The 26,587-nt window shown below is 43.4% G+C and overlaps 1 protein-coding gene across 1 annotated transcript in view; it reads right to left on the bottom strand.

Moving 5' to 3' along the window:
- Positions 1 to 35: 35 nt before the first annotated feature.
- UBASH3B (ubiquitin associated and SH3 domain containing B) overlaps positions 36 to 26,587 on the bottom strand; it is a 70,844-nt gene continuing 44,292 nt past the window's right edge. The window contains exons 2-14 of the mRNA XM_053963457.1: positions 25,338 to 25,391; positions 24,661 to 24,847; positions 24,036 to 24,234; positions 20,889 to 21,058; positions 20,230 to 20,438; positions 17,385 to 17,520; positions 16,415 to 16,535; positions 14,695 to 14,817; positions 11,431 to 11,523; positions 10,227 to 10,371; positions 8,453 to 8,559; positions 5,382 to 5,491; positions 36 to 4,400 (exon numbers count right to left, since the gene is read on the bottom strand). Coding sequence (XP_053819432.1) covers positions 4,263 to 4,400; positions 5,382 to 5,491; positions 8,453 to 8,559; positions 10,227 to 10,371; positions 11,431 to 11,523; positions 14,695 to 14,817; positions 16,415 to 16,535; positions 17,385 to 17,520; positions 20,230 to 20,438; positions 20,889 to 21,058; positions 24,036 to 24,234; positions 24,661 to 24,847; positions 25,338 to 25,391 — 1,792 coding nt within the window. The 3' untranslated portion in view covers positions 36 to 4,262. The remainder of the gene's footprint in view (positions 4,401 to 5,381; positions 5,492 to 8,452; positions 8,560 to 10,226; positions 10,372 to 11,430; positions 11,524 to 14,694; positions 14,818 to 16,414; positions 16,536 to 17,384; positions 17,521 to 20,229; positions 20,439 to 20,888; positions 21,059 to 24,035; positions 24,235 to 24,660; positions 24,848 to 25,337; positions 25,392 to 26,587) is intronic.

Genomic DNA, 26,587 nt, shown 5'->3' with positions numbered 1-26,587 from the left:
TCAGCCTCAGGAAAAAAGAAAAATGCAGCTCAAAATCCACCACACTCCCTCCGGACGAAATCTGAAATAGGAAGGGCGCTTGGAATCTTTATTAAATCACCTACGAGATATTTTTGTCTGACTTCTGAGAATTCCATTTAATGTGAGAAGCAAATTAAAATGCAGTGGTTGTTTTAACAGTTGTTAGCAGTCAAAACTGAGATTAAAAACAACCACCCACCCCCCCTGCCTGCCCCACCCCCAAAATAAAAAAATACAGATGTCACAGGTAATTACAGCTATTTTTGGCAATACAATTATTGTTTTTTTTTTTTTTTAAACAGCAAACTATTTTTTTTTCCCTCAAATAAATACAATCTGCTCACACTAAATAAAAAAACCAAAAACCGTAATAAACAGAATGATACAACAGGTTGAAAATGAAACAAAAAAACAAAAACAAAAGAAAGAGGAGCTGTTGATAACATCGAGTCTGAAGAGATGCCATGGAGAGAAAGTTCAGAAAATACATTTTAATGGCAAGTCATAAAGGAACTGGCTGAGTATTTTCTGTTGTGGGTCATGAAGATTCCCCAGGGGATGAATTTGAGGAAGTGGGGAGCAGCAAGAAGTGATTTAGAGCCTTTGCAGCCAATCTGTTAATTAACAGCCGCTGTTAATTGCATTTCTTTTGTTCAGTGACACCATCCCAAGCACTCTGCTCCCCCGTCCCTCCTACCTGAGACTTCCAAATCTGCGCCTCTTTTGAAAGAAAGGAACCCAAAGCACAAAGCAAAGCCGTTATTTGGGGATAAAAAATGCCACTCGTTAAATTCACTCGAATTTCATAGCAGAAGGAGGCCCCTGGCCTCAGCCAACTGCTGTGTGAAACTGCTCAGTGGGAGTGAAAAGGGAAATACCAATTTTTACTGAAATGATCACGCTCTGGATCCTCATTTTGCATAAACGAGCAAAGCTCTGTTGATTGGAGGGTAACGCCAATTTAATTCTTGTCCTTTTCTAAGCCGTACATTGCGATTATGAGGATGAACCATTTGTTCTTGGCAGGTTTGCAGCTTTTTTGCCTTAATTGTGGGGAGAAGGAAAAACCTGGGGGGTGCTGTTAGAACAAAACTCGGGATGTGATGCAGCTCACAGGGAAGGAAAAGAATTTGGAGAGCTCAAGTTTAATGTTCTGGGCCAAACCACTGAGTGACAGAAAATCCACATTCATGAGCAGCAATGGGGTGAAAGTGAAGCAGCAATTCTTTTGTCTTCTTAACCTCTCAATTAAATTAAAAGAAACAACATTTTTTCTCTTTTTTTCCCTCCAAAAAAGCCTTTTCAACACCAGACTGCTTAACACAAAACCCCCAAGAAAACTCAAAATGCTGAAGAAAATAAGATTCTTCTCCCCGTGATTCTTGACACCTAATTCGAGACAAGACTACAATTGTCAAAATATTTCCCAAACATCCAAAAATATATATATATATTTTTAAAGAAGAGTATTTTAACATCTACCTCCTCAACCAGGACACTTTTTTCTCTGTATCAAAGAGCAGCTAACACCACTCCAATTGTGCATTCAGCTTTTGCTCCCTCTCTGTTCCGTGCTCCTAAAGAAACTCCTTTTAATGTCACTCAACTCCAGCAGCATCTGAGCAATAAACATTAGAATACAACAATATTTCTTGCCCCAATTTACACCTTGCTGGCATGAAACAAAAAATCTGGAGAATTCACACGCCTCAGCAACCAAATTTTTTCCTTTTTTTTGTGTGATTGTCAAGTATTTAATGTAGATTTTTTTTTTTTTTTTGCATGGAGGAAAACAAGAAATGCTCTTCAGAATGTCTGTAGACAGCCAAAAACAGTTTAAATAACAATTAAAAGTGAACCTGACAGCGATAAAACCACACAGGAACAGGCTGTTTGTTTTTGTTTTTTTTTGTTTTGTTTTTTTCTCTGCCCTGTCCTAAATTTTCTCCCTGACTTTTCAGTTCCATCCCTGCTGTAATAAAGCACTTATGAGCGGCCTAAGGTGTGTTACACAGTCCTAAAAGTAGAAATAATGGAATATTCCTATGGAGTGTGGGAATAGCTGGGCTATGGCCAGGCTGGGCTCTGGGTGTGGACAGGAGGTGCGAGCTCCAAAGAAGATTTTGCTCCATCCCAATTCTCTCTCCTCTTTTGGGAAGCTGGAATTGCACTTTGTCAACCCCTGGTCGTGGCGGCAGCTTGGGGGAGGTGTCGGCAGCCCTGCCTGAGGGGAAAAATCCACCAAAACACCGCGAGAATTTGATTTTTCTTTGAGTGATAAACACCAAATCTCACCCATTTCAAACACCTGAGCACTTCGAGCAGAGGCAGAGCTGGGCAGGGACGGCAGAAATCTCTCCTGGAGCAGCCCAGCGTGCCTTGGATGCTGCTCTTTGTTTCGTTGTTTCGTGGTTTCGTGGTTTCCAAGAGGCTCCAAGGCCAGCCTGCTCTGTCCCTGCTCCCGGGGCAGCTTCGAGGTCTTTTCCAACCCAAACCATTCCGGGATGATTCTGCTCCTGGGAGTGCTCACACTTGTGGCCCAAAGCAAGAAAGGAGTTTGCCTAAATCCCTTTTAAACCCAGTTTTAATGCAAGCCTGCACTGCTGAAGTGCCTGCAGCAATTCTTTGACCAAAGCTGATAATTTTAGATAATTCTATCACCAAAAAAAAAATCTATAATTTATTGATAATTGATAATTTATCACAAAATAATTGATAATTTATCACCAAAGCCGATCATTTTAGATAATTTTATCACAAAAAATCTATAATTTATTGATAATTGATAATTTATCGATAATTGATAACTTATCACCAAATAATTGATAATTTATCACCAAAGCTGATAATTTTAGATAATTTTATCACAAAAAATCTATAATTTGTTGATAATCGATAATTTATCACCAAATAACTGATCACCAAAGCTGACAATTTTTAATAATTCTAATCCTAAAAGCCCCTGCTCTGCTGCCACTTTATGTTATAAATACCCTCTGTGGTGTATTTTGGGATGCAGGATTTTTTAGCAGCCTGCAGGCTCTGGCACCAAGAGGATCCCCCTGGTGATCCCAAATTTCTTGGTTAGAGATGGAAACCCTCCTCTTCCACTTTCCCCCAATCCCAACCCTTCCCTCCCTGGATAAATGCATCACATGTTGTTCCTAAATTGAAACTGTTTTTTTTTTTTGTTTTTTAGCTGCTTTGTCTTTATGACAGGTGGCACTTGGGAATTCCAGCACTGAGAATTCCAGCTGAATTCCAGCAGCTTTTTCATCCCAGCATTCCTGGAGCAACCTGCTGGCTGCACAATCTCACCAGGGCTGCCAAAGGGACACAGAGACACTCCTGGTGAATGGCCAGCACAAAAATCCCAGTATAAAAGGGAAAAAAAACCCCTTTTTCCAAAGCCTGAAGGGAATTTAAACAGCACAAACCTTTTAGGCTGTGTCTGGGCACACAGGTGGACTTCAATAACCAAAGTAAAGGACTAAAAACCCAAATCTGAACTTCCTAAATCCCCCAGGCTTGGTTGGAAAAGGCTTCTTTTATCTCCACTTCAAAGAAATTCCTCCCAGCTTTTGTTGTGCTGACTTTTGATGCTCAAACTTCACCTGCAACTGATGTGAAATTTGGAATTTTCCTCTGATCCAGATTTTTCCTTTATATCAACCAATCCCTGCACACTACCCAGCACATTTTGGGCACTCCCATCTCTGCCTGCTCAGAGGAGAGGAATAACCTGGTGCAGCCTGCAGAGGCAATGCTGGACTCATTTCCAGCCTTGGGGAAGGAAATCAAATCCTTTCATTTTTTTCTGGAAGGTGCTGAGGGTTTGGGGGCTGGGAGTGGAGCAAGCACGAGGCGCTGAACGAGGCTTCAGACACTTTGCAAAAATAGCAGTGAGAAAACAACCCCAGCATCCTGCCTGACACAGGGCTCCTTGTCCCTGCCGTGCTGCAGTGGCAGTGAAAGTGTCACCAGAGCTCCTTCAAGGTGAGGAAACCAACCCCGAGCTGTGCAAGAGCCTCAAGCTGTATTTCAATATTTTTTTCCCCCCCCCTCCTCAAATCAGCCCATTTTGGTGTAAATGAGACTTTTTGCAGGGCTGTGGCTGGGTGAGATGTGCTTGGAGCGAGCCACGGGAGAGATGAGGAGGGGATTTTCCTGCTGGCAATAAAACACGAGGGAGAAGAGGAGATCTCCAGCGCTGGGAGAGGCTGTCCTCGCTGGGGCTGGCCCTACTCCTGCAGCAGGGTTTCTCTCCAGTTAAAGCCTCCAGTTGGTCCATGTGTGAGAGGGAGGATGGGAGGGTCTGTGAGCTGCCAAACACCGGTGTCCCCCAGTTCTTCGCAGGAGCAGAACCCCAGGTAGGGAATCTGTGAGGAGAGAGATGGGAATTAAGGCAAAAAGCAGGGGCTGAGCTGGGCAATCCCAAGGGGTGAAGCCCTGCTCTGCTACTCCAGGATTTCACCCTGTTTTTTCTGTCTTTTCCTCACCCAATGTCCATTTCCAGATGGTGATTGACACACTGTGCACCACTGCCTGTGCAAAACACTGGGAAAAAAAAACCAGATTTTACCCTTGGAATGTGGGTTTAAAAATGTAGTTTTGAATGGAAAGTAGTTTTAAGAAGGTAGTATTAAGAAGTCAGTTTTAAGAAGGCATTTTTGATTGGAAAGTAGTTTTAAGAATGTAGTTTTTAATGGAATGTAGTTTTAAGAAAGTGGTTTTGAACAGAATGCAGTTTTTAAATGGAATGTAGGTTTAAATAGGGACCAGCTCCGAGCAAATGTGGTCCCAAACCAGCACAGCTTTGGGGGAAATATGGATGTTCCTGCAGCTCAGGGGTTCCCAGATGAGCCCTGAATGTTCCAGGGAGCCTCTGCAGAGGGCAGGAAAGGAGAGGAAGTAAAAATCCCACTATAATTCCCAGCCTTTTGACGGTTAGCATCTCTTTAGATCAGAAGGGGAAGTGCTGTAGGGCTGAAGTGCTGAAGGGCTCTCTGCACAGCCCCTGGCATCCACAAAGCCCAAAAGAGTCCCTGCAAACCCATCTCATGTGGGCACCTGACCCCACAAAGCAACAAACTGTCCCTGCAAACCCATTTCAGGTAGACACTGACCCCACAAAGCCCTAAAGAGTCCCTACAAACCCATCTTAGAAGGACATCTGACCCCACAAAGCACCAAACTCACGTGGGCCCCTGACCCCACACTCTGTCCCAGCCTCTCAAACCCTTCTCCCTCACCCTCCTGACTCCTGAAATGAGTAAAGCCCAGACCAAGCCCTGCTCCAGCAAACTGCAAATTGTTTTTGTCTCTGCAGAGCCAGGGCCCTGCTCCCTGCTGGCAGTTACCTTTCGGACCATCTGTACAAAATCCTTGGAGTTCTGAGGTGACAGCCCCTGGAGCTGGCAGGTGCAGGCCTCCAGGGAGGATGCGTGAGCCACTATCAGGATGTTATTTCCTGAAATAAAATGAGAAACACAGCCTGAGTTTTGGGGTCTGGGTGTTGGGATGACCCCAAGAGTGTAAAAGTCTCGTTCTCCCAGCCCCACAGCCAAAGGAGGAGTCTGAATGCGCAGGGTCGGCTTCTCAAGGTTGTTCATTTTCCCTTCTCTAGAACATTCTCTCTCTGCCCTGCTGAGCTCTGTCCAGCAGCTCGGCCATGGCATTCTGTCTGCCCTCAGGGCAGTGTTCACATTTTATACCAAAAACTCCGTGTGCCGTGGTTACAATAACGTGCCAATGTCTGTCATTGATGTTGGACAGTGTGTCTGTGCCTTAAACCAACAGAAAAGTGTCACCAGCACAGCGAGACATGGAGGGCAAGGGGAAGGAGAAGAAGGTCAGGACACGCCCAAACCGCTCCATCTTGTCCCCTTGAACACCATTCTAAAAACCCCAAAATTCCACTTTTCCACCCTGTGTTAACTCAACTACCACACTACTCAAACCCTTGTGGTTTGTAATTCCTCACACAAAATTGACAGTTTTTTCCACGGGCTAAAATCAAAGCCACAGGTGTTTTTGACTTCGTGCCAAGGTCCCCGAGCCCCTGCCAGGGTCTGGAGCCAGCCAGGGCAGCCACAGGGATGTGCTGGACTTGGACAGCTGAGGTGGGAGGTAAAGCCAGCTTTAGGGGCTGGTGCCCCAGATCAAGCAGCCTTTTAAAACATTTTATCATATAACAACACATCAAACTGTGAATTAAGGGGAAAATGGGATTTGTTAAGACGTTTAGAGTGTTTCTCAGTTTTCAGGGTAATGGTTAACTCACTCCTACTTGGTTTAAAAATGCTTTCAGGAGAAAACAAGAATTCCAGCGAGATTTCAGCTGTGCTGGGAAGCAGATGGTTTTTGCCTATGCAAAAATTAATTCCTATTACAACAAACACTTTAATTTCACTTGCTGGCTTTGCACAGTGGCAGCTTTGCATTTCCATTTCCAAGATCCTTTACAACCAATGCCCCACTGTGCTTTTGAATTTTGTGTGCAAACCATTAAAACCAAAGCTTAGGATGCAGACACAGGTCAGGGAGATGAAATCAGTGAAACGACCAGAATTTAGGAATTCCCAGAATGTTGTGGATCAACAATAACAGCTAGGGATTTTTTAAAAGTTTCAATATTGTGTTTGGAGAAATGCTCTAAGGTCTTTATGGGAATATAAACAGGGGTTTTAAAAAATTTTAATATTGTATTTGGAGAAATGTTCTTTATGGTCTTTAAGAACAGGAGAAAGGTCTTTATGGGAATATGATTTGGAGGAGGAGCTCAGACAGGGGAGGGAAAATGCCCCATTTAATGCTGGGAACACACAGCAGAGGGCAAATAACTCATTTATTCCCTTGGGAATAAAATCCCATATTCCAACGGGTCGGGATCCCTAAAATAATTCTGCTATTGATCTTTATGGACCTCTCTCATAAAATGAGCATATCTGAAATTCTGGTTCAGTGTCGGAGCCCAGCACATCCCTGTGGCTGCCCTGGCTGGCTCCAGACCCTGGCAGGGGGCTCGGGGACCTTGGCATGAAGTCAAAAACACCTGTGGCTTTGATTTTAGCCCGTGAAAAGCTGTCAATTTTATATAAGGAATTACAAGCCACAAGGGTTTTAGTAGTGTGATATTTGAACTAACACAGGGTGGAAAAGTAGAATTTTGGGGTTTTTAAGATAAGGGGTTCAGGGGACAAGATGGAGGGATTTGGGCGTGTCCTGACCTTCTTCTTAGTTTTCTTCTCCTCCATGTCTTGCTGTGATGGTGACACTTTTCTGTTGGTTTAGGGTAGAGATTCACAGTCTAACAGAGATGATGGGAATTGGTGAGGAAATTGTAAACAGACACACGTTGTTTTGAGTATATAATGTGGGAGCGCCCAGGACTCGAGGCCAGACCGCTGTGGCTTCTGCACTAGGCGGACACGGCAGGTCAGAGAGAAAATATCATAGATAAGAAGAAATAAACAACCTTGAAAGCGCATTCCAGGCTCCTCCTTGGGCTGCGCTCGGGCTAGGGAAGCAAAGACTCTTTTTGGTCTCCCTTGGGGTCACCCTGACCTTAGGAACCCCGAGAGAAATCCAGAGTTCAGAACTTTGCAATGCTGCTGGGAGAGAGCATGAGGGATTCAGGCGCGGGAATTGATCCCCTAAGAGGGGCAGATGTCAGGAATACTGGGATTGCCATGCCAGCCTGCGGGGTGCGGTTGGCACTGAAACATAAACTTTAAGGGAATTAGAGATTTTAGAGGAGCTAAGATTTTATTTAGAGATAAGCTTTACTGGAGTTAATTAAAATGAAGGGATTTTGTAAGTAGGCCTTGATGAAGTTAAGAGTTAGTAGTTAACTAAGAATTGATTGCTTGTCAACACAATGTTTAGTTAGCTGGGTTTGTAATGAAGAATATAGAAACTGACAAACAGCTTTTAGGAACATGAGACAATTGTGGGCCTCCTCTGCTCTGAAACCAACTGAAGACAAGGAATGGGAGTTCTACCGAGGTTCATTTGTCATATTTGCATTGAAAAGGTAGAAAGGTCAGAATGAGGAAGACTTCATTTACTTTCTCATTTTGGGACCCCTCCCCATGAAAGGGACCACCGACCCATTTCAAGGAACAAACTCTGCATGCTTAATAGCTTTGGGAATGATTAGCATAGGAAGCGAGGAATGGGATGCACCAAGATGATGAATATGTGTTTGTATTTTGGGTATTGAATTCCTGTGTGGATAAAAGGACTCTGTAATCATTGGAAAGGTGCGGTGTGTATTTGGGAGCTGTCCCGCACGCTGCCCGGCGCCGCAATGAACATACACTTCCTAACTTTAAACTGTCAGAGAGGTTTTGTCCGTCACAGTTGGATATCGGTGCTAGATCAATATCCAGATTTCTTTAATAAATCAGCGCCCCTGTGCAGCACCCACCTTTGCCTTTACATTCGCTGATGATTTCCTTCGTCACTTGGTAGCTCCTGCTGATGTAGGTGTCGTAGGACTCGGACACCGCCAGCTTGCTGACAGGGATGTGAGGTCTGGCGGAGAAAAGAGCACCCAGGAAATGGGAAAAAAGAATTCCAAGAATCCTGTGCAAGCTCCCTGATCAGGAGGAGCTGCCAGTGATGTGGGAAATTTGGGTTATAATAAGACAGAATTTATTTTATGCATATATTTTAAACAATAAAGAACAAGAACAAGAACAAGAACAAGAACAAGAACAACAATAATAATAATAATAATAACACCACAATATATTAATATAATATATTAGTATAATAACGGTATATAATTATATTTATATAAAATATAATAATACATAATATATAATTAATACAATAATTGATACATAATTAATATTTATATAAAATAATTATATATTTTTAATATACTTCATACATATTGCATATATTTATATACAATGGTATGTTTATATAGTAATATATTATTTATTATTCATAAAATATTATATATAGAATTATATTTTATAAAAATACAATTATATATAATATATTTTTATATTTCATGCATGTTGCATATATTTCATATATGATTATATATATAATATAATTTTGTATCTTTCATACATATAGTATATATTATATATATAATAATATAATTTATATAAAAATAGATAATGTAATGTAATATAATAAATTGTAATAATATAATATAATATAATATAATATAATATAATATAATATAGTATATTTTTATATTTAATATATATAGTATATGTTTTACGTATATTTATATGTTTATATAATTTATATATAAATATATAAAAATATATATACCTATATAATATATAAATCAATATATTTAATATATTATATATTTTTCATGACATAATTTTCAGGTTATATATATTTACATATATATTTCTATTCCTATACTTTTATATATGTCTACATATATAATATTTTATATAGTTTTCAGGTCATATTTTTTTATATACATATTATATATATATTTTATATAAATATACAATAATAGATATATTATATATTATATATAACATGTATTTGTATATATAACATATATTGCATATATAATATACATAATATACAATATACATAATATACAATATACAAGATAAAATATACCATATATTATATATTATATATTATATATTATACAATATACTATATATTATATAGTATATATTATATAGTATATAGTATATAGTATATAGTATATAGAATATAGAATATGTATTTTTAATATATTTTATTTGTATATTTTTATTTATATATTATATACTTATAGATAATATATAATATTATATAAATTTTATTTATTTAATTATTTATTTAAATATATAAATAACTAAATATTTAATATATATTTCTATATAAAAATATATATAAAATAAATAGTTATATAAATATAAATATCTATACTATCTATAATATATTATAGATATAATGTATATAATGTATATTATGTATATAATATATATTATGTATATATAAAATATATAATATAATATATATTATTTATATAATATATAGTATTATATATTATATATAATATATATAATAAATATATATAATATTTATAAAATATATATTTTTATATATATAAATAAAGAAATATATTTATATTTATATTTATATTTATATTTATATTTATATTTATATTTATATAAATAAAATGTCTCTATGATCTCTAGAACTGGATTGAATCCACCCCTCCGTGGTACCTGTAGGTTGTATCGACGCTCAGCGTGGCTGCAGCCAAATCCACCGGCGGGATCCAGGCGGGCAGGGAGCTCCCGGACACCCACTTGGTCCACTCGAACAGGCCGGGCTCCACCCGGATCTTCAGCTTGTTCTCCTGCTGCATTCCTGGAAAAAGGAGAGCGGGCTTCAGGCAGCAAAGGGCAGGAGGAGAGCAGCTCCACTGCTTCACTGCTAGTTTATTGTTTTCCTCTGGGAAATAAAGTGTTTATTTGATGTATGCCCTACCATTTCTTTGTAAATAATTTAAAATTATTAGAATAAAACTCAATTAATTATAAAAATGAAAAAGGATTAAATTTATTTCATGTATTCCCTCCATTTTACACAATGTATATATTGTAGGGAATGTCAAGCTCTGGCTGGCAGCTGCTGCAATTAGAAAAGGGCTCCTTATGGATTGTGCTGATATAAAATACATTGCCATGGAAAGAATGATTACCGTTCACTTAATATATAATATTAATGTAATTATAAGAATCTAATACAAAATTATAATATAATAACATAACAATAAATATTATATATATATAAAAATATATTGCTATGGAAAGAAAGATTACCGTTCACTTAATTTATAATAATGATTAATTCAATTATTAGAGTATAATATAAAATAATGATATAATAATAGAAAACAAAATATAATAATCACTAATATAATAATACATACTATATATAATGTAATGTAATGTAATGTAATGTAATGTAATGTAATATAATATAATGTAATGTAATGTAATGTAATGTAATGCAATATAATATAATATAATATAATATAATATAATATAATATAATATAATATATACATAATATATACATAATACTATATACTATATACTATATTAATAAAATATAGTATATATAGTCCAATATAGTATATATAGTAAAATATAGTATATATAACAATAATATAATGATATAATAATATACGATACAATAATAATAATAACGACACAATGCCATAATAATAAAATAATTAAATCAGCAATAAAATCAACAATAATTGCCATTCACCATGGACTTAGCCCATGCTTTTTATCAGTGTTACCATGCTTTTTATCAGTTTCACCATACTTTTTATCAGTGTTACCGTGCTTTTTCTCAGTTTGTCAGGGTTGTGTGCAGCCAAGGAGGAGAAGTCAGCCTCTCCCCAGGGGCTCTCACCTTTCAGGATGTTGTGGGCTGTCTGCACACACCGCAGGGATGGGGAGCTGTAGATGTAGTCTACGATGGTGTTTGTTTCTAGCAAGGCTTCACCTGCAAGGAAGTTTTGCTCTTTGTCAATAAATCCAGGGAAATGGCACTGCAAGGAGCTGCTCCTCGTGGGTCTGGCCAAAAAATGTAGCCAGAAAAATTGTACAGCTCTTGGATTTCCTTTCATTTGTAAGCCAAAAGTCAAATGATTCAACACAGCTCAAACCCAGCTGAATTCAGCTGGCTGGATGCTCTGCTAGCATAAATCACCATTTCATTACGCAGCTGGGAGACCACTGCAAACCAGATAAGAATCACCTCCACTGCCAGGCCTGTTAATATCAGGGGTTTTAGTATTCCTCTATCAGGGTTTTTAATATTCCTGTATTGGGGTTTGAAATATTCCTGTATTGGGGTTTTAAATATTCCTCTATTGCAGTTTTAAATATTCCTGTATTGGGTTTTTTTGATATTCCTATATTGGGTTTTTAATATTCCTGTATCAGGGTTTCTAATATTCCTGTATTGGGGTTTTTAATATTCCTCTATTGGGGTTTTAAATATTCCTATATTGGGGTTTTTTGGTATTCCTATACTGGGTTTTTAATATTCCTGTATCAAGGTTTTTAATATTTCTGTATCAGTGTTTCTAATATTCCTGTATTGGGGTTTTAAATATTTCTGTATCAGGGTTTTTAATATTCCTGTATTGGGGTTTTTAATATTCCTGCATCAGGGTTTTTAACCATTCCTGCATCAGTGTTTTAATATTCCTGTATCAGGGTTTTTAATATTCCTGTATCATGGTTTTTAAATACTCCTGTATCAGGGTTTTTAACCATTCCTATATCAGAGTTTTAACCATTCCTGTATCAGGGTTTTTAACCATTCCTGTATCAGGGCTTTAACCATTCCAGTATCAGGGTTTTAACCATTCCTGTATCAGGGTTTTTAAATATTCCTGCAGTTCCTGCAGAACCAAAGGAGAGCAGGGATCTGCTCAGGCTTGCAGTGAGCAGCAGCCACATCTTCCTTCTGCTGGAAGAGCGAAGGAGTGGCAGCAAGGAGGGGACACTCACCCTGACAGTGGCTGTCACCACGGCAGGCTGACCTAGAAATGTCTTGAGAGAAGTGGGGACATTGAGGGGAGGGACATCTGCCAGCCCTCTGCCACAGGAGCTGCTCGGGTCATCACCCGAGTTATGTGGAGCTCACACGGTGCCACCACAGCTGCAGCCGTGTCCTTGGACCCTTGAATGCCACGGCAAAATGTGTCCTCAGACCCTTTTAATGCCACCAGAAAAATGTGACCTTGGAACCTTTTAATGGCACACAAAGTGTGTCCTCAGACCCTTTTAATGCCACACAAAATGTGTCCTTGGACCCTTGAAAGCCACAAGCAAAGTGTGTCCTCAAACCCCCCTAATGCCACCAGAAAGGTTTGTCCTTGGACCTCTTGGATGCCACCAGCAGAGTGTGCCCCCAAACCCCTTTAATGCCCCACAAAGTGTGTCCTCAGACCCCCTGAATGCCACCAGTGAAGTGTGAGAGCACTTTAATGCCTCCAGCAAACTGTGTCCTCTAATCCCCTGAATGCCACAGCAAATTGGGTCCTGGGGCCCCTTTACTGCCACCAGCAAACTGTGTCCTCAGACCCCTCAAATGCCACCAGCAAAGTGTCCTTGGACCCTTCATTGCCACCAGGAAAGTGTGCCCTCAAACCCCTTTAATTCCCCACAGAATGTGTCCTGGGACCCCTTTACTGCCACCAGCAAAGTGTCCTCAAACCCTTTTAATGCCACCAGCAAAGTGTCCTTGGAGCTCTTCAGTGTGTCCTTGTGTGTCCTTGTCCCCTGAGTGCCACAGCAAAGTGTCCTTGGGGAACTTCAGTGCCACCCAAAGTGTGTCCTTGTCCCCTGAGTGCCACAGCAAAGTGTGCTGTGACCCTCTCAGGTCCCTCCTGTCCTGTGCAGACTGCAAACCCCGCTGCCATGTGGAGTCTGAGCGTGCTGCTGCTGCTGCACTGTGATTTATTTGTGTTCAAGGCAGGCAGGATAATTTTAGCTGGCCCAGTTTGGATGTGACCAGCACGGAGCGCTCGCAAGGGTTTGGAGGAAGCGCTCAGGGCTGGAGCTCGTGTCTCTGAGGGGCTGGGCTCCTCTCCTCACAGCTCTCCTTGGCTGGCAAAGGATTGTCTGTCTGTGCACAAACCAACAGGCTCCGAAGTCAGGGATGAGGACGGGGAGGGTGGCAGAGCACTGGAAATTATTTGTGACAATATAAAGCCAGGCAGACTGATAAAAGGATACTGGTGTGGCAAACTGGGTGAAAAAAGCAGATTTTGCATGAGGTGATGGCCACACTGCTGCACTTCTCCACAACGTGGATAATAAAATCTTCCCAATGCACCCATCCTTTGATGGCTCTGATTTCCCTCATGTCCCACATTTCTGCTTTGCCTTTTCCTCAGCTGCAGCAGCTGAAGGAGATGAGGTTTCCTTTGGAAGAGGGAAATTGCTGGGAAAGGTGAAGGGACTTTGCAAAGCTCCTCGAAAGATTTAAATCCCGTTAGCTCAGGCCATCCAATCCATTTTTTCCTGCCCTGCACCTTTCCTTTCTCTGATGGGGGCTGTGGGAGGAAGATAATGAAACTTCCTGGGCAAGATCTTCATGGAATCATGGAATGCTTTGTGTTGCCCTGATTTTTAAAAGTGTTAAGTTTTCTTTTATAGTTCTTTTGAAATTTTTAGAGTTCTCATAAAACTTCTTTAGCCTTCTGATAATGCTTACGTATTTCTACTGGAGTTCTCACACACTGTTCATGTAAATAATGATTGTTTTGCATTTGTCTTTGTGGGAGGAGAGAATCGATGGACTGTTGGTTTGACCAGTGCGGTTGGAGAGGTGGCAATTCCATCCTCCAATCCACGGTCACCTATGGAATTCTATAAATACCAGATGTTCAAATAAAACTGTCTTTTTTGAGCTTACCAAGCTTCTGTGTACTCATTTAGTGTCCAATAGCGACAGCTTTGGGTTGGAAAAAACCAAAAATCTCATGGGCAGGGACACCTTCCACTAGCCCAGGTTGCTCCAAACCCTGTCCAACCTGGCTTTGGACACTTCCATAGGTGGACAACTTGTGCCACACTCACGGGGAGCAATTCCTTCCCAAAATCCCCCCCCAAATGCCCAATCCAAAGCTGCAAGCTTTGCCTGCTGGGCAGCACTTACCCACGAGCCTCGCCTGGGTGCAGCCCAGCACGGTGATGGGAGCGTCTTTCTCGTAATCCCTGAAACCACCACTCCTCTGAGGTAAGTTGTGAGGCATGTTCAGGTTACTCCGCATGTACCTGCCTGCAGGGAGAGGTGCCAAGCTGGAATTATTCCCCCAGACAGAGGCAGGAACATCACACCTGACCTTCCCCTCTCCCACCACCTCGGCTGTCCTTTGCAGGTCCTGCCTAGGCCTGGCTCGTGAGCAGTTTTTGTTTTCCCATCTAAACCCACCAGGAATCTCACAAAATTAAATTAAACACCTCTCACCAGCTCAAAATCAGCACAGAATGTTGCTAAGGTTCTAAAATTTTTTTTTTTTTTAGGACCGATTTCCCCAAGGAAAATAATTTCTATCCCACAACAAACATTACAATTTTAGAGGAGGCTGGAATGTCAGAGCTCCTCAGCCATAGTTTAGAAAGAAGGGAGTTGTGAAATCATCCTTTCACTACAAGGTATTGGTGTTTTTGAGTAGAGGAATCTGTCTTTTAGGACAGATTTCTGATCAGCCCTAAGGCCAACACAGCCTGGAGCTCGAATTTGTTCTCTAGCCTGAAACCCGAGCATAATACTGGCTTGAAAACAGCAATTTATGCCCCAAAAGCCACTCTGAGCAGTGTTATTCTCATTTAACAAGTGAATGGCTCCATTTCATGAGAGCCAGCAGTGCAAAATATTTTCTTGATGGCAGCAAATGTTTTCACTGAACACTGACCACCAACATCACGACTGCATTTTCCCTTCGGTGATGCAACTGCAGAGTGCAATCACTCCTGCAATATTTCCCCAAATATTGCCAAATGGAGTATTTCCTCCCTGCATGACTTGCTGCTGCTGGCTGCACAAAAAACATCATTTTATGTTAAACCCACAGCTTCCACCAGGCAGTGGCCACTTCTCCTTCCTCCATGAAATCCTGGGATACCCCATATAACAATAACAGTGAATAACAACGGGCAGAACACTTCAAAGTTCCAGCTGCAAAGGCTCCACTTTAATATCAGAGCCTATTTTTAATCCAGTTTTCCAAGTTATGTTTTATTCTAATGGGTTGGTCACTTTCTTGCCCCTCAGTTCATTGGTTAGGAGGTGCCTGTGTGTGTTTGTGCTAAGACTCTTTACACAGGTGTTTATATTTTTTATTTGTGGATTCTCACAGGAGAGATTCCTTAGTTTTCAGGGATGCAAACTGCCTTTTTCCAAGAACAAATTGTTATGCAAACCCATTCTCATGGCTCTTTTCCAGGGGAACTTAACAGGCTACCTGTTAATTCAGCTGAAACAGCAAGGCCTGACTTTATAATGTGGAAGAGGTTTTACAGCCACTTCTGTGAGCCAGAGAGAAGTTTGGTAAGAGGATCCACGTTTACCCCTGAAAGAATTCTCTACCAAGGTCCTTGACATAGAAACCAAGAAAGAAAGAAGGATAAATAAGAGATAAATAAGAGAAACCTGCAACTGCCTGTTCCAATGAGCGCTTTGTTTGTCTCTCCTGACCAATGAGTAAACTGAAGAGTTTTGTAAGAATGTATAAAAAGCATGCAAGCTGTAATAAAAACAGTTTTCAAACCTTCTGAAAATGGAGTGTTGCTTTGTGTTGTGACTGTCTCAACTGTGACATTAAGAAGCCTTTCTTTTATAAGGTTTTACCTCCATGCAACACCCCTGGGCTCACCTTTGGCATCGAAGCACTGGGACAGCCAGTACTTCCCAAAAACCACGTCCATCCTCTCGCCGTGCCTGCAGACGAACAGGCAGCGCTTCTGAGGGCCCGGCTGGCTGCTGATCCTCAGGGGCTGCAAGGGAATTGATGCCTTCAGTCTGAGCTTTCATATTTTCCACGTTCTGTACTGCATTTAGAACTCTGAACTCCATGTAAAGTGTCAGCAAGTTCTCCTCACAGCTCAGGCACACAGAACAATCCTTCTCCAGCCCCAGAACCAAGGACACCACTGCAGCTTCAGCCCAAAAAGTGCAAACAGCAGGGAATGGAGGGGAGCAAACTGGGAGGATGGGGCTGCATCACCTGGAGCTGGAATTGGAAATTAACCCAATATGGAAATGGACCAAAACTTATAAAAGTGTCAAAACTCGTGACCTGGGGTCCATCTTGGGTGTAGCCATGGCCAAGCTCTTGTACAGCCCAAGGTGTGTCCTTTAAAAGCCTTTTAATAAATCCCTGCTTTATTCCTCTAACTCTATCCAGCCTCTGTTCCAGGCAGCCTCTCCAGGCACCAAAGTGACAGCAGGTTTGACCTTCAGCAGAGTGGAGAGACAACTGAGCAAGCCACAGGAGCCAGCCCCAGGCTCCTCCTGCTTTGCCCTTGTGCAAACATCACAGGGAAGGCTGCAGGATTTATTGCTTTTATGGGTTTGTGGGGCTCTTTGGGAATTTACAATCCTGGTACATTTATATATACATATAGTGCTGGTACATTTACATTTATTGTAGGTGGAATGAAGCTGCTGAAGGGGGCAGAGGATGGGGTCCTGCCACCCCAGCTGAAGAGGCACTCTGGGGACGGGGTTGTGTCATCCAAAAAACTCTGCAACTTGTGCTGCAGGGAGTGGAAAGGTAAATTTTTGTGGGGAAAATCCATTCACTGGAAGCTTGTCCCTGACAATTTCTGGCTGTGGGGTCCCACCTGCACGTTCTGGCAGATGATGGTGAGTGGCCCAGCGTCCCCTGGCCCTTGGTCTTCCTGCTGCCTTCTCTCCAGAGCCCCATCAGCAAAGGCTTGAAGGGATGGGCAAGATGTGGTGTTCAGAATGGAGTAGGACCTGCCAAAAATAGAAAAACATTGTGTTTGGGAGTGCTCATTGTGCTCAGGCTCCTCTCAGGATGTTTCTGTTTCTTCAGGAGCCGGTGGTAATTGCTGTTGTGATGTTATTTCATTATTATTTGGGTTTTAGTGCTGCTCTGAGAGCACCTTGCCAGGTGATGCACACAGGTGAGGAGACCAATTCCATCTCCATGGCCGCTCCCTTGGAAACAATTCACAGAATAATTCCCAAACTTTGGCCTGGGGGGCTCTCTCCACCCTGGAATAATCTCCTGGAAAATGCCAGGACCTTCCTGATGACCACAGGATTCTCTCTAACATCACCTGGGGACCTGTCCCTGTCACTGACCATGGACTTGTGGTCCCAAGTTTGGGAATTAATGGCAACAGGGAGTTTGCACTCACCTTTCTAGCACAAGCTGCGGCTTTAGCAGAAAGCTGGGGCCTCTCCCTGGGCAGTTTTCAGGGTTTCTGTGCCCAAAACAGTTTTTACACCTGCCAGGGACTCAGCCCTGTTGTTCCTGCAGTTTTCAGTGCTGCCTATTCCCCTTCCCACCTGCTTGGGAATTTATTCCCCACAGTGCTTCCTGTTAAGGGCAGCCAAAGGGATTTAAAGGACCCCACTCTACCTGGAGGGCCTTGCCTAATGATGTTCCCCCTGAATAAAGCTCTTATTCCCAGATATTCAAGGACTTTGACCAAAACCTTGGGGACTAAAACGTGACAGGCAATTACAGAAGCTGCCTCGACCCTCTGCTGACTCAGTTACCTCTGCTTAGTCATTAAAAAAATAGAACATTATCAGGTAATGGATGTGGTCATTTAGTTGGACAGAAAGAGTCGCCAGAGCTGGCACTTTTCAGTATCTTAAATACATCAGGAGCTGCTTCCTGATAGCAGCAGTCAGGATAAAATCTCAGAGGGGTTTCAGAGCTGGCAAAACAGCCCCAAGTGACTCTGCCAGTGGGACAAAAATAGGTCACCTGTGTGATTTATATGATTTAAAGGAGGAAAACACCCACAATGGTGTTGGTCCTGATCTATTATCTGCTGGAATTAGGGTGCAAGGATGACACTGAGCTACTGGATTATTCCTGAGTTCCCAGCAGGGGCTGCTCCTGCCCTGAGGAATTGTTCCCCTCGTTGCCCAAATGCAGATGGAGCATTGGAGTCAGCACTGATCCATCCTCAGTGACCCCAGAACTTGAATATCTCAGTGTGAACGGAATCTCAATATGAACAGAATCTCAGTTCTCACTGAGGACCCATCTCTATTTCTGTACAAAGTGAATTTCTCACAGCTGTCAGCCCTTCCTCCCATTTAATCCCTTTCCTGCCTTGCCCATATGACATTTTTTAAGGACACTGGTCTGGAGAATACCAAGGATTTTTTGGTTACCCCACTTCCCTCTGCCCCCAGGAGCTACCACACAATTTCTGAGCCTTTCTTTCTCTCTAAACCTTTTAATAAAGGCCACAAACGCTTCTCCATCTATTTATAGATGGCAGGATTTGCTGGGAATGGGGATGAGGCAGAGGCAAACTCTCAGTGTGCCTGGAGAAGAGCCACCAGCCTGTCTCCAGTGCTGCTGGAAAACACAAACTGCTGAGGCTGCTCCAGCTTAGTCATCTCCTAAGGACACTGTTTGGAAGCTTTTCCCCAGAAACCCTGGATCCATCTCCTGTCTTCTGGATGGTGCCTTGTCTCCCCTGCTCTGGCAGGGATAAATGAGGGGTAAATTAGTGATTTCAGGACCAGCATTCTGTTTAATGAATTCCCACTAAAATCAAGAGGCATAACCTTATTGAAAAGATGAGGGCTGAATTCTCACTGAAGCCAATGACAGGCTCCTGAAAATCTTGCTAAATATCCTAGGGAATGTTCCTGACCCAAAGTCCTTTTCAGCAGGGAATTATGCACGGAAGATGTCTCTTCCCAAATTAACTCTCAAATTTACACCTTGCTGATGGCAGGCCCACCCCAGAGGTGCCTGCACAGCAGTGCCTCTAGCAGCCATCTGCTCCAGCTCCAGCAGCCAGCAGCGAGGCACAAAGAGCTGCTGCAGCATCTCAGCTGCAGAAATCACCTTGTCCTCTAACCCCACGCTAGGGGAGAGCATCTGCTGCTCCTTGGCTGATGAGATGAGGCTCTGTGTGCCAGCTCCTTCCCCTCAGTGCCCTTCTCAGCATCCCTCCTCGCTGCCCCAGGTGAAATCCCAGCTGCTGCTGCTGCTGCCTTCAGTTTGAGCTTTCGTGTTTTCCACGTTCTGTACTGCATTTAGAACTCTGAACTCCATGTAAAGTGTCAGCAAGTTCTCCTCACAGCTCGGGCACACAGAACAATCCTTCTCCAGCCCAGAACCAAGGACACCGCTGCAGCTTCAGCCCAAAAAGTGCAAACAGCAGGGAATGGAGGGGAGCAAACTGGGAGGATGGGACTGCAGCACCTGAGCTGGAATTAGACAATTAACCCAAAATGGAAATGGACCAAAACTTATAAAAGTGTCAAAACTCGTGACTTGGGGTCCATCTTGGGTGTAGCCATGGCCAAGCTCTTGTACAGCCCAAGGTGTGTCCTTTGAAGGCTTTTCAGTAAATCCCTGCTTTATTCCTTTAACTCTGTGCAGCCTCTGTTCCAGGCAGCCTCCCAGGGCATCACTGAGTCCCTTTCTGCAGCCGAGGAAAGGGGAGGAGCAGCTTGACCTACCCATGGAACACCCAGGTGCCACATTCATCCGCCTTGGTGATGTAGTTTTCAGGGAGCAGCCCCGAGCAGCCCGTGGCAAGGGAAATGCCATAAATCCAGCCCTCGCTCGTGCTGGTTTGCTCCACTGGGGACATGAAAATGAAATCCCCCGGGACCAGCTCCAGCTCGTCGTCGTTCTGGGGGGTGTAGGGGTAAATCACTTGCAGAGTCTGGGGGAGAAAAAGCACAAAATGCTGTTAATGGATATCACATCAAACAGGCCCCCCGCCAGGTAATAATTAGCACAGACTGCAATTACCACAGAAGGCTGAATAATAATCTTTATTTTAAAACCCATTGCTCTTTTTTACACCCTAGCTCGCTGCAGGTGGAATGGATTGGTCCTTTAGTTAAAACACCATCACCACTGGCTAATTAAGAAACCACCCTTCGGTAAACAAATCTCCATAACACATTGCACGTGTTCACAACACCAGCAATAACCAGCAAGTGAAGATAAGAATTGTTTCTCGTTCTTTTCTCTGATCTTCTCACAGCCTTTTCCCGGAATGATGCCTGGGAAAGTTGTGTTTGTGGCCAGAGAGCTGCTGCCACAAATGCAAAGGGACCTTCAGCAGAGGGGTGATTTTTTTGGGGTGAAACGAGCTCCAGGAGTTTACCTCGTGGTTGACGAAGCGAATGTCGCGGGAGAAGATCGCGGCCACCCAGTCACAGCCCAGCTTGACATCGATGCTCTGGGCCAGCTTCTCCAGCGTGGGCAGGTGGCTGCTCTGGAAGTGATAGGCCAGGGTCACGTGGAGCTGCTTCTTGTGGGGCTCCACGTGGACATCTGCAATGGGGAGAGGAGGCCTGAAAACCCCTTTCTGCCAGGTTAGTGACCGTGGCTCCAACCCTGACGCTGTCGAGCCAGGGACGGGCGAAATGACTCGCACGGTTTCAGAAGGCAAAATGAGCATTTATTCAAAAGCACTTCTCTCTTTTATAGAGAACATCGTGAACATTCATTCCATTGGTCTTAGAGTAAAAACATCTCACCTGATTGGCACACTGGACTTAGGTCAGTGTGGTAGAACAGATCTATAAACAATGTGAATGGAAAGCAAGATAATAGATTGTTTATAGATTGTTAATAGATAAAAGATAATAGATTGTTTATAGATTGTTAATAGATAAAAGATAATAGATTGTTTACATTCCTCTGGGACTTCTTCCCAGGCTTAGCCTGGCAGAAATCTTTCTCTTTTTCTCTCTGACTGAACTGAGAATATCCACACAACAGAGCTGCACTTGCAAAGATGCTCCAGTGGGACAAGATGGAGTTCAGCTGGAAATCTGGGAGTGGGAGGTTGTTGCTATTGTATTAGGGACAGCTGAATAAAGCAACACAGGCTCCAAGATCTTCCCAGAGGGCAAGAGCAAAGTTTCTTAGACATCACATTCTTTTATAGACTGTTCTGAGAAAGATGGACCTGATGGGTCCTCAATCAACACCCCTCACCTCATTGGCTAATTGGGAACAGCACCCTTCTTGTAATCATCTTACAGGTAAAAAAAAATGTTCAAGACACCAGCTGCAAAGATTAAAGATGATTTTAATCCTTTCTCTGAGCTTTCTCAACGCTCCCCCAGAGCAATGCCTGGGAAAGTTCATCTGACTTTCTCTCTGAGCAGACTGTCAGCAGCCACATGAGGTGTCTAACATTGCACCCCGGTTCAAATGATCAGAGATTCAGGGTCTGATTCAGCCAGGGAGCCAGACAAGGCATCCTTGCAAACTCTGGAAACACAGGATCTCCTGCCAAAAAAAAAAAAAAAAAAAAAAAAAAAGAGATTTTTCCAGGCAGGAAAATCCAGAGGCTTTCATGAGCAGCTGAGGATCTTTCCAAAATAAACAGGTTAAAAATCATTATTTTTACTCTCCCTCCATTGTTCTCTCTGTTGCACTAAATTACAAATCCATGGAATTTTCAGGTTTGTCCAAGTTGATTAAATCTTTTCCCTGGACATTAGTTGGATTATCAGTTTAACCACTGAGGGTGAGGTATTCCCAAAATGTGGAAACATAATAATGATTCAAAATGGTCCTGCAGAAAAAAAAGAATCTGCACCAGGAGATGATTCCAGGTGAAAATATTTGGGCTCTTCCAGTAGATGTGGAAATCATAGGATACATTGTTTGCACATAATTTATTCTTGCTTATTCAACCAAAAATTGCAATTAGATTTGACTGATTATTCAGTCACAATTGCAGCTATTCAAAGACTTGGCTCCGAGTGCCAGCCAGGGGTAGCTTTGCAAGCTCATCCATCTTTTTTTTTTTTTTTTGTTGCTGTTTTTCATCAGCAATAAAAAAATGTGTTCAAGATCTCTGAAAAAAAAAAAAAAACCCTGAGACTTTAATGTGATAACCTGACCAAGCTGTGGCTGCAATGCAGCAATTGCCTTCCCCCAAAAACCCCAATTTGCCCTGAATTGGAGCAGCCTCAGGGCAGAAGATTGTTGGAAGCCACCAATGCTTCTTTATTCTGGGTCAGTGGGGTTTTTTTTGGATAAAAATTGCATTTTTGGCTCTGCTGGAGGGAAACACTGACCCCACTCTCACGTGGCTGCAGTGTCCTTGGACCTACCTAATATCTGCCTTCCTTTTAAAGAGAAAATTCCCTCCCTCTTCTAAAGGGAAGGGGAGTTCCAGGTCAGGTGAAAGCAACAAACTCCAGAGGTTCTGGACACTTCTGGCTCCCTGCTCTGGAGCAGGGACAGACTCAGAGCAGCCCTGCATGGCTGGGGGGTGCCTGCCCAGCACGGGAGCACCCCAGGAATGCAGAATTTGCTGCATTTGGATGCATTTAAGCTCCAGGATAAGGCTGGGATTGGGAAGGACTAAACCAGTTGTGTGGTGGGCAGGCCAAGCTGAGCTCTGCAGTGCTGGAGGGTGGGATTTTGGTGTTGTGGGTGCTGTGACTTCCCAGTTTGGAGGTGACTGGAGGACACTCAGCCAGGTTCAGCAGTGGAGAGGATGAGATTCTGGTTATTCCCCGTCCAGAAGCAGGAGAGGATCATGGACACGGCCCTGTGAGCTCTGAGGTTGGAAAGGGCACTTGGGGTCTTCTCCCAGAGCCCTTTTCACACCTCAGAAATGCAGTGAGAAAACAACCACGGCCTTGAAATGGCCGGGGAAAGTTCTGTGGTGGTGGCTGGAGGCGGCGAGCGGGGCAGGAAACAGCTCAGAGCAGCTCTGTGAAAGGGTAAAGAACCACCAAACGTCAGCTTCCCCCCCAGAAACAGCGCTGCAAACTCAGGCTGAGACATCTCCCAGCTGGAAAGCCAAAGCACCCGCTGGGATGTTTGAGTTTTCACTTAAAAATCAGGGATTTGCTTTTGAGCTTTGCTTCTTGGTGGCGTCAGAGCTTTGGGGTTCTGTAAAGGCCCAAACCGTGAGATTTGGCAGCTGCTTTGCTTCTTCATGGCATCAAAGTTTTGGTTTTTCTGGCAGTGCCTAAACTGGGCTCTCACGGCTTCAAAGTTTTGGTTTTCTATCAATGCCCAAGCTGAGCTCTTTTGGCATCCAAACTTTGTTTTCCTGACAATGCCAGGCTGGGCTCACCTGACACCAAACTTTGTTTTCTCTGACAATGCCAGGCTGGGCTCACCTGACACCAAACTTTGTTTTCTCTGACAATGCCAGGCTGGGCTCTCCTGACACCAAACTTTGTTTTCTCTGACAATGCCAGGCTGGGCTCACCTGACACCAAACTTTGCTTTCCTGACGATGCCCAGGCTGGCAGCTGCCAGAGCAGTCCCTCACCTGCTTTGGAAGCCGCCTCTGCAGCAAAGTCTGCAGCGAACTTCTTGAGCACCTCAGCACTTTCCTCCTTGACGAAGAGCCCGATGAAGTTGGAGGAGGTGTAGAGCTCCAGGGGCAGCGGGGCGGGGAATTTGCATTTCCAGCGCATCACCGTGGCCTGCAGGGCTTCCGTGAGAGCATCCACCTTGCTGTCCTCGCACTGCCAAGGAAGCAGGGCAGGCGAGGCTCAGGAAAGGAAAGGATGTGGGTGGGTGTCAGTGGTCTACCCTTCCCCTCATGCAGTGAGAAAAAGCACAGGGGTGTGTGGGAAAAAAATTTTAAAAAAAATCTGTGTTTAGAGATCCTCGGCCCCTCCCTTGTCCTCAAAGCAGGATCAGCTATCCCCAAGTAACCTCCCCAAGCTCCCCCCACCCATTCTCACGCTAAGGATCACTGGAGAGGATGAGAATTCAGTCTTCTGCTGCTGCTCTTCCCTGAAAACAACAGCTTAAAAAACCAATAACCTCCTCGAGCAGCCCAGACATCGGCAAAATCCCCCCACATCTCCCCCCCCCCAAAGCCAGGATGAAGTCTCCAGGCTGAGCCTGGCAAGGAATGGCTGAAGGAGAGAGGAGCTGTGCTTTACCATGAAGAACTGGCAGAGGGTGATGTGGGGGAAGATGTTGTGAGCTTTGTTCTTGCCACAGATCTGCTTCGACTGCTGCCAGAACTCCGAGAGCTTCTGCGCCAGGGGCCCGCTGGGGCGCAGGTACAGCACGTACTCCCGGGGCAGGGTGTCATCCAGGAACGGGTCACCCACGTGGGAGAAGAGCCTGGCAGGCAGAAAGAACTGTTAAATCGAGAGATAATCAGCGATTTTCTTCCCCCAACAAAAGCAGCTCCCCCTGCGCTGGCTGCCGGTCGTTGTCCCTGGCGGGTCAGGCAGAGCTGCTCTGCCTCACTCGCAGCCCATTAGCGCTGCTCAGGAATACACAAAATTGGGTTTTACTTTCAGGCTGACGCTCTGAAGATCTAAGCCAGGTCACTGCTTCTGCCTTTTCTGCCTTTCAGAGTGCAAACCACAGGGAGGAGGGCACCAGGAACCGCTCCTGCTCTCGGCTGTTCCTGCCTTTGCTGCAGATCACAAACCCTCCGGACCAGCCTCATTTCTGCACTGCTTATTTCCAGCACTTAAACAGCACCTCATTAACTCTGCAGGTGCTTTTCAGACAGCACCCCTGTTTAAACATTCCACATTCTAATGACTCAAACCCTAAATTCACCATTTCTGCTACTTTTTAACATTTATTACTTCATACCAACCAGTCGCATGCTGCTTGAACACTCCTTCCACCTGTCGATGCCAGCGCTTTTTGTCTGCAGAGAGAGTAAAATAAAGAGAATTTCAGTGCTGCTGGGTCCTGCTGCTGTGTGTTTGGACACTCGTGGGATGCTCTTTCCAATTCTCCAACCCCTTGGGCTTTTTTTTTTTTTTGGGTGTGCCACCTGTCAAATCCCCATCAACTGACTGAAGGGCAAAGTCACACAGCCAGCACAAAATATGAAATATGGACCTCTGGGTTTTCCCACTTCCCCACTTTTTCTGGACAGAGAAACACCAGCATTTAAAGGTCTCTTTGCTGGCAATTTCAGCATGAAACCCTGTTGCTATTGGACATGAAATGAGTACACAGAAGCTTGGTAAGTTTAAAAGAGAAAAATAACTAATTTTATTCAAACATTTGGTATTTATAGAATTTTAAAAGTGACCGTGGATTGGAAGATGGAATTACTACTTCTCCAACCACACTGGTTTAAAGATTAATCAATTATTTCTCTCTACTCACAGAGAAATATGTAAACTATTTTATTTATACATGAAATTGTGTGGGAACCCTGACTCTCAAATATGTAAACATTATCAGAATTTTAAAATGAGAACTTTAACACTTTCAAAAGAACTATAAAAGAAAACTTAACACTTTTAAAAATCAGAGCAACAAAACCCCAAAGATTTGGTTCTGGAAGTGCAGGAGTTGCAATGAGGAGGAGAAGAATCCAACAGCCACGAGAGGGCACAAACAGAGATTTTCCAGCTTACAAAAGCTCCCTTTAGTCCTTGCTCTACTCAAAGAGCTCTTCTGCTGCTTTCCCTTCAGGATGTCTCTGAATCCCCTTCCCCTCCAGCTGGGAACACCCAGCTCTCCCGTTCAGCGAGTTTCTGAGCACATGGAACAGCGTTAAATGTGGAATTGTGTTTCCCAAGTGCTCGACAGCAGCACGGGAAAGCAGCTGTGGAGCAGCCCAGCTCTGCAGCACCAGGGACAGCCAAAGGGAGGCATTCACCCAGAACCCAAATGGAGCAAGAATTATGAGTGAAGAAGGCAGAAAATGTCAGAAATTTTAGGGTCATGAGGCAGAGACGGGAAGGTGCAGAATTCCCCATGAAAAGGGGATTTCAGAGCTTCCTACTTAAGGGAAAGGGAGCAGATCCAGGCTCCAGCCCGTGGGTCTGGGGTCAGGGACCCTCCAGGACTTGTGGCCGTGCTGGTGTCACCCCTTCTGTCATTTCC

The sequence above is a fragment of the Vidua chalybeata genome, chromosome 23 (assembly GCF_026979565.1).
Source record: "Vidua chalybeata isolate OUT-0048 chromosome 23, bVidCha1 merged haplotype, whole genome shotgun sequence".
Lineage (NCBI taxonomy): Eukaryota > Metazoa > Chordata > Aves > Passeriformes > Viduidae > Vidua > Vidua chalybeata.
Note: the sequence above shows the minus strand (reverse complement) of the source record. Positions and strands in the feature narration are given on the sequence as shown.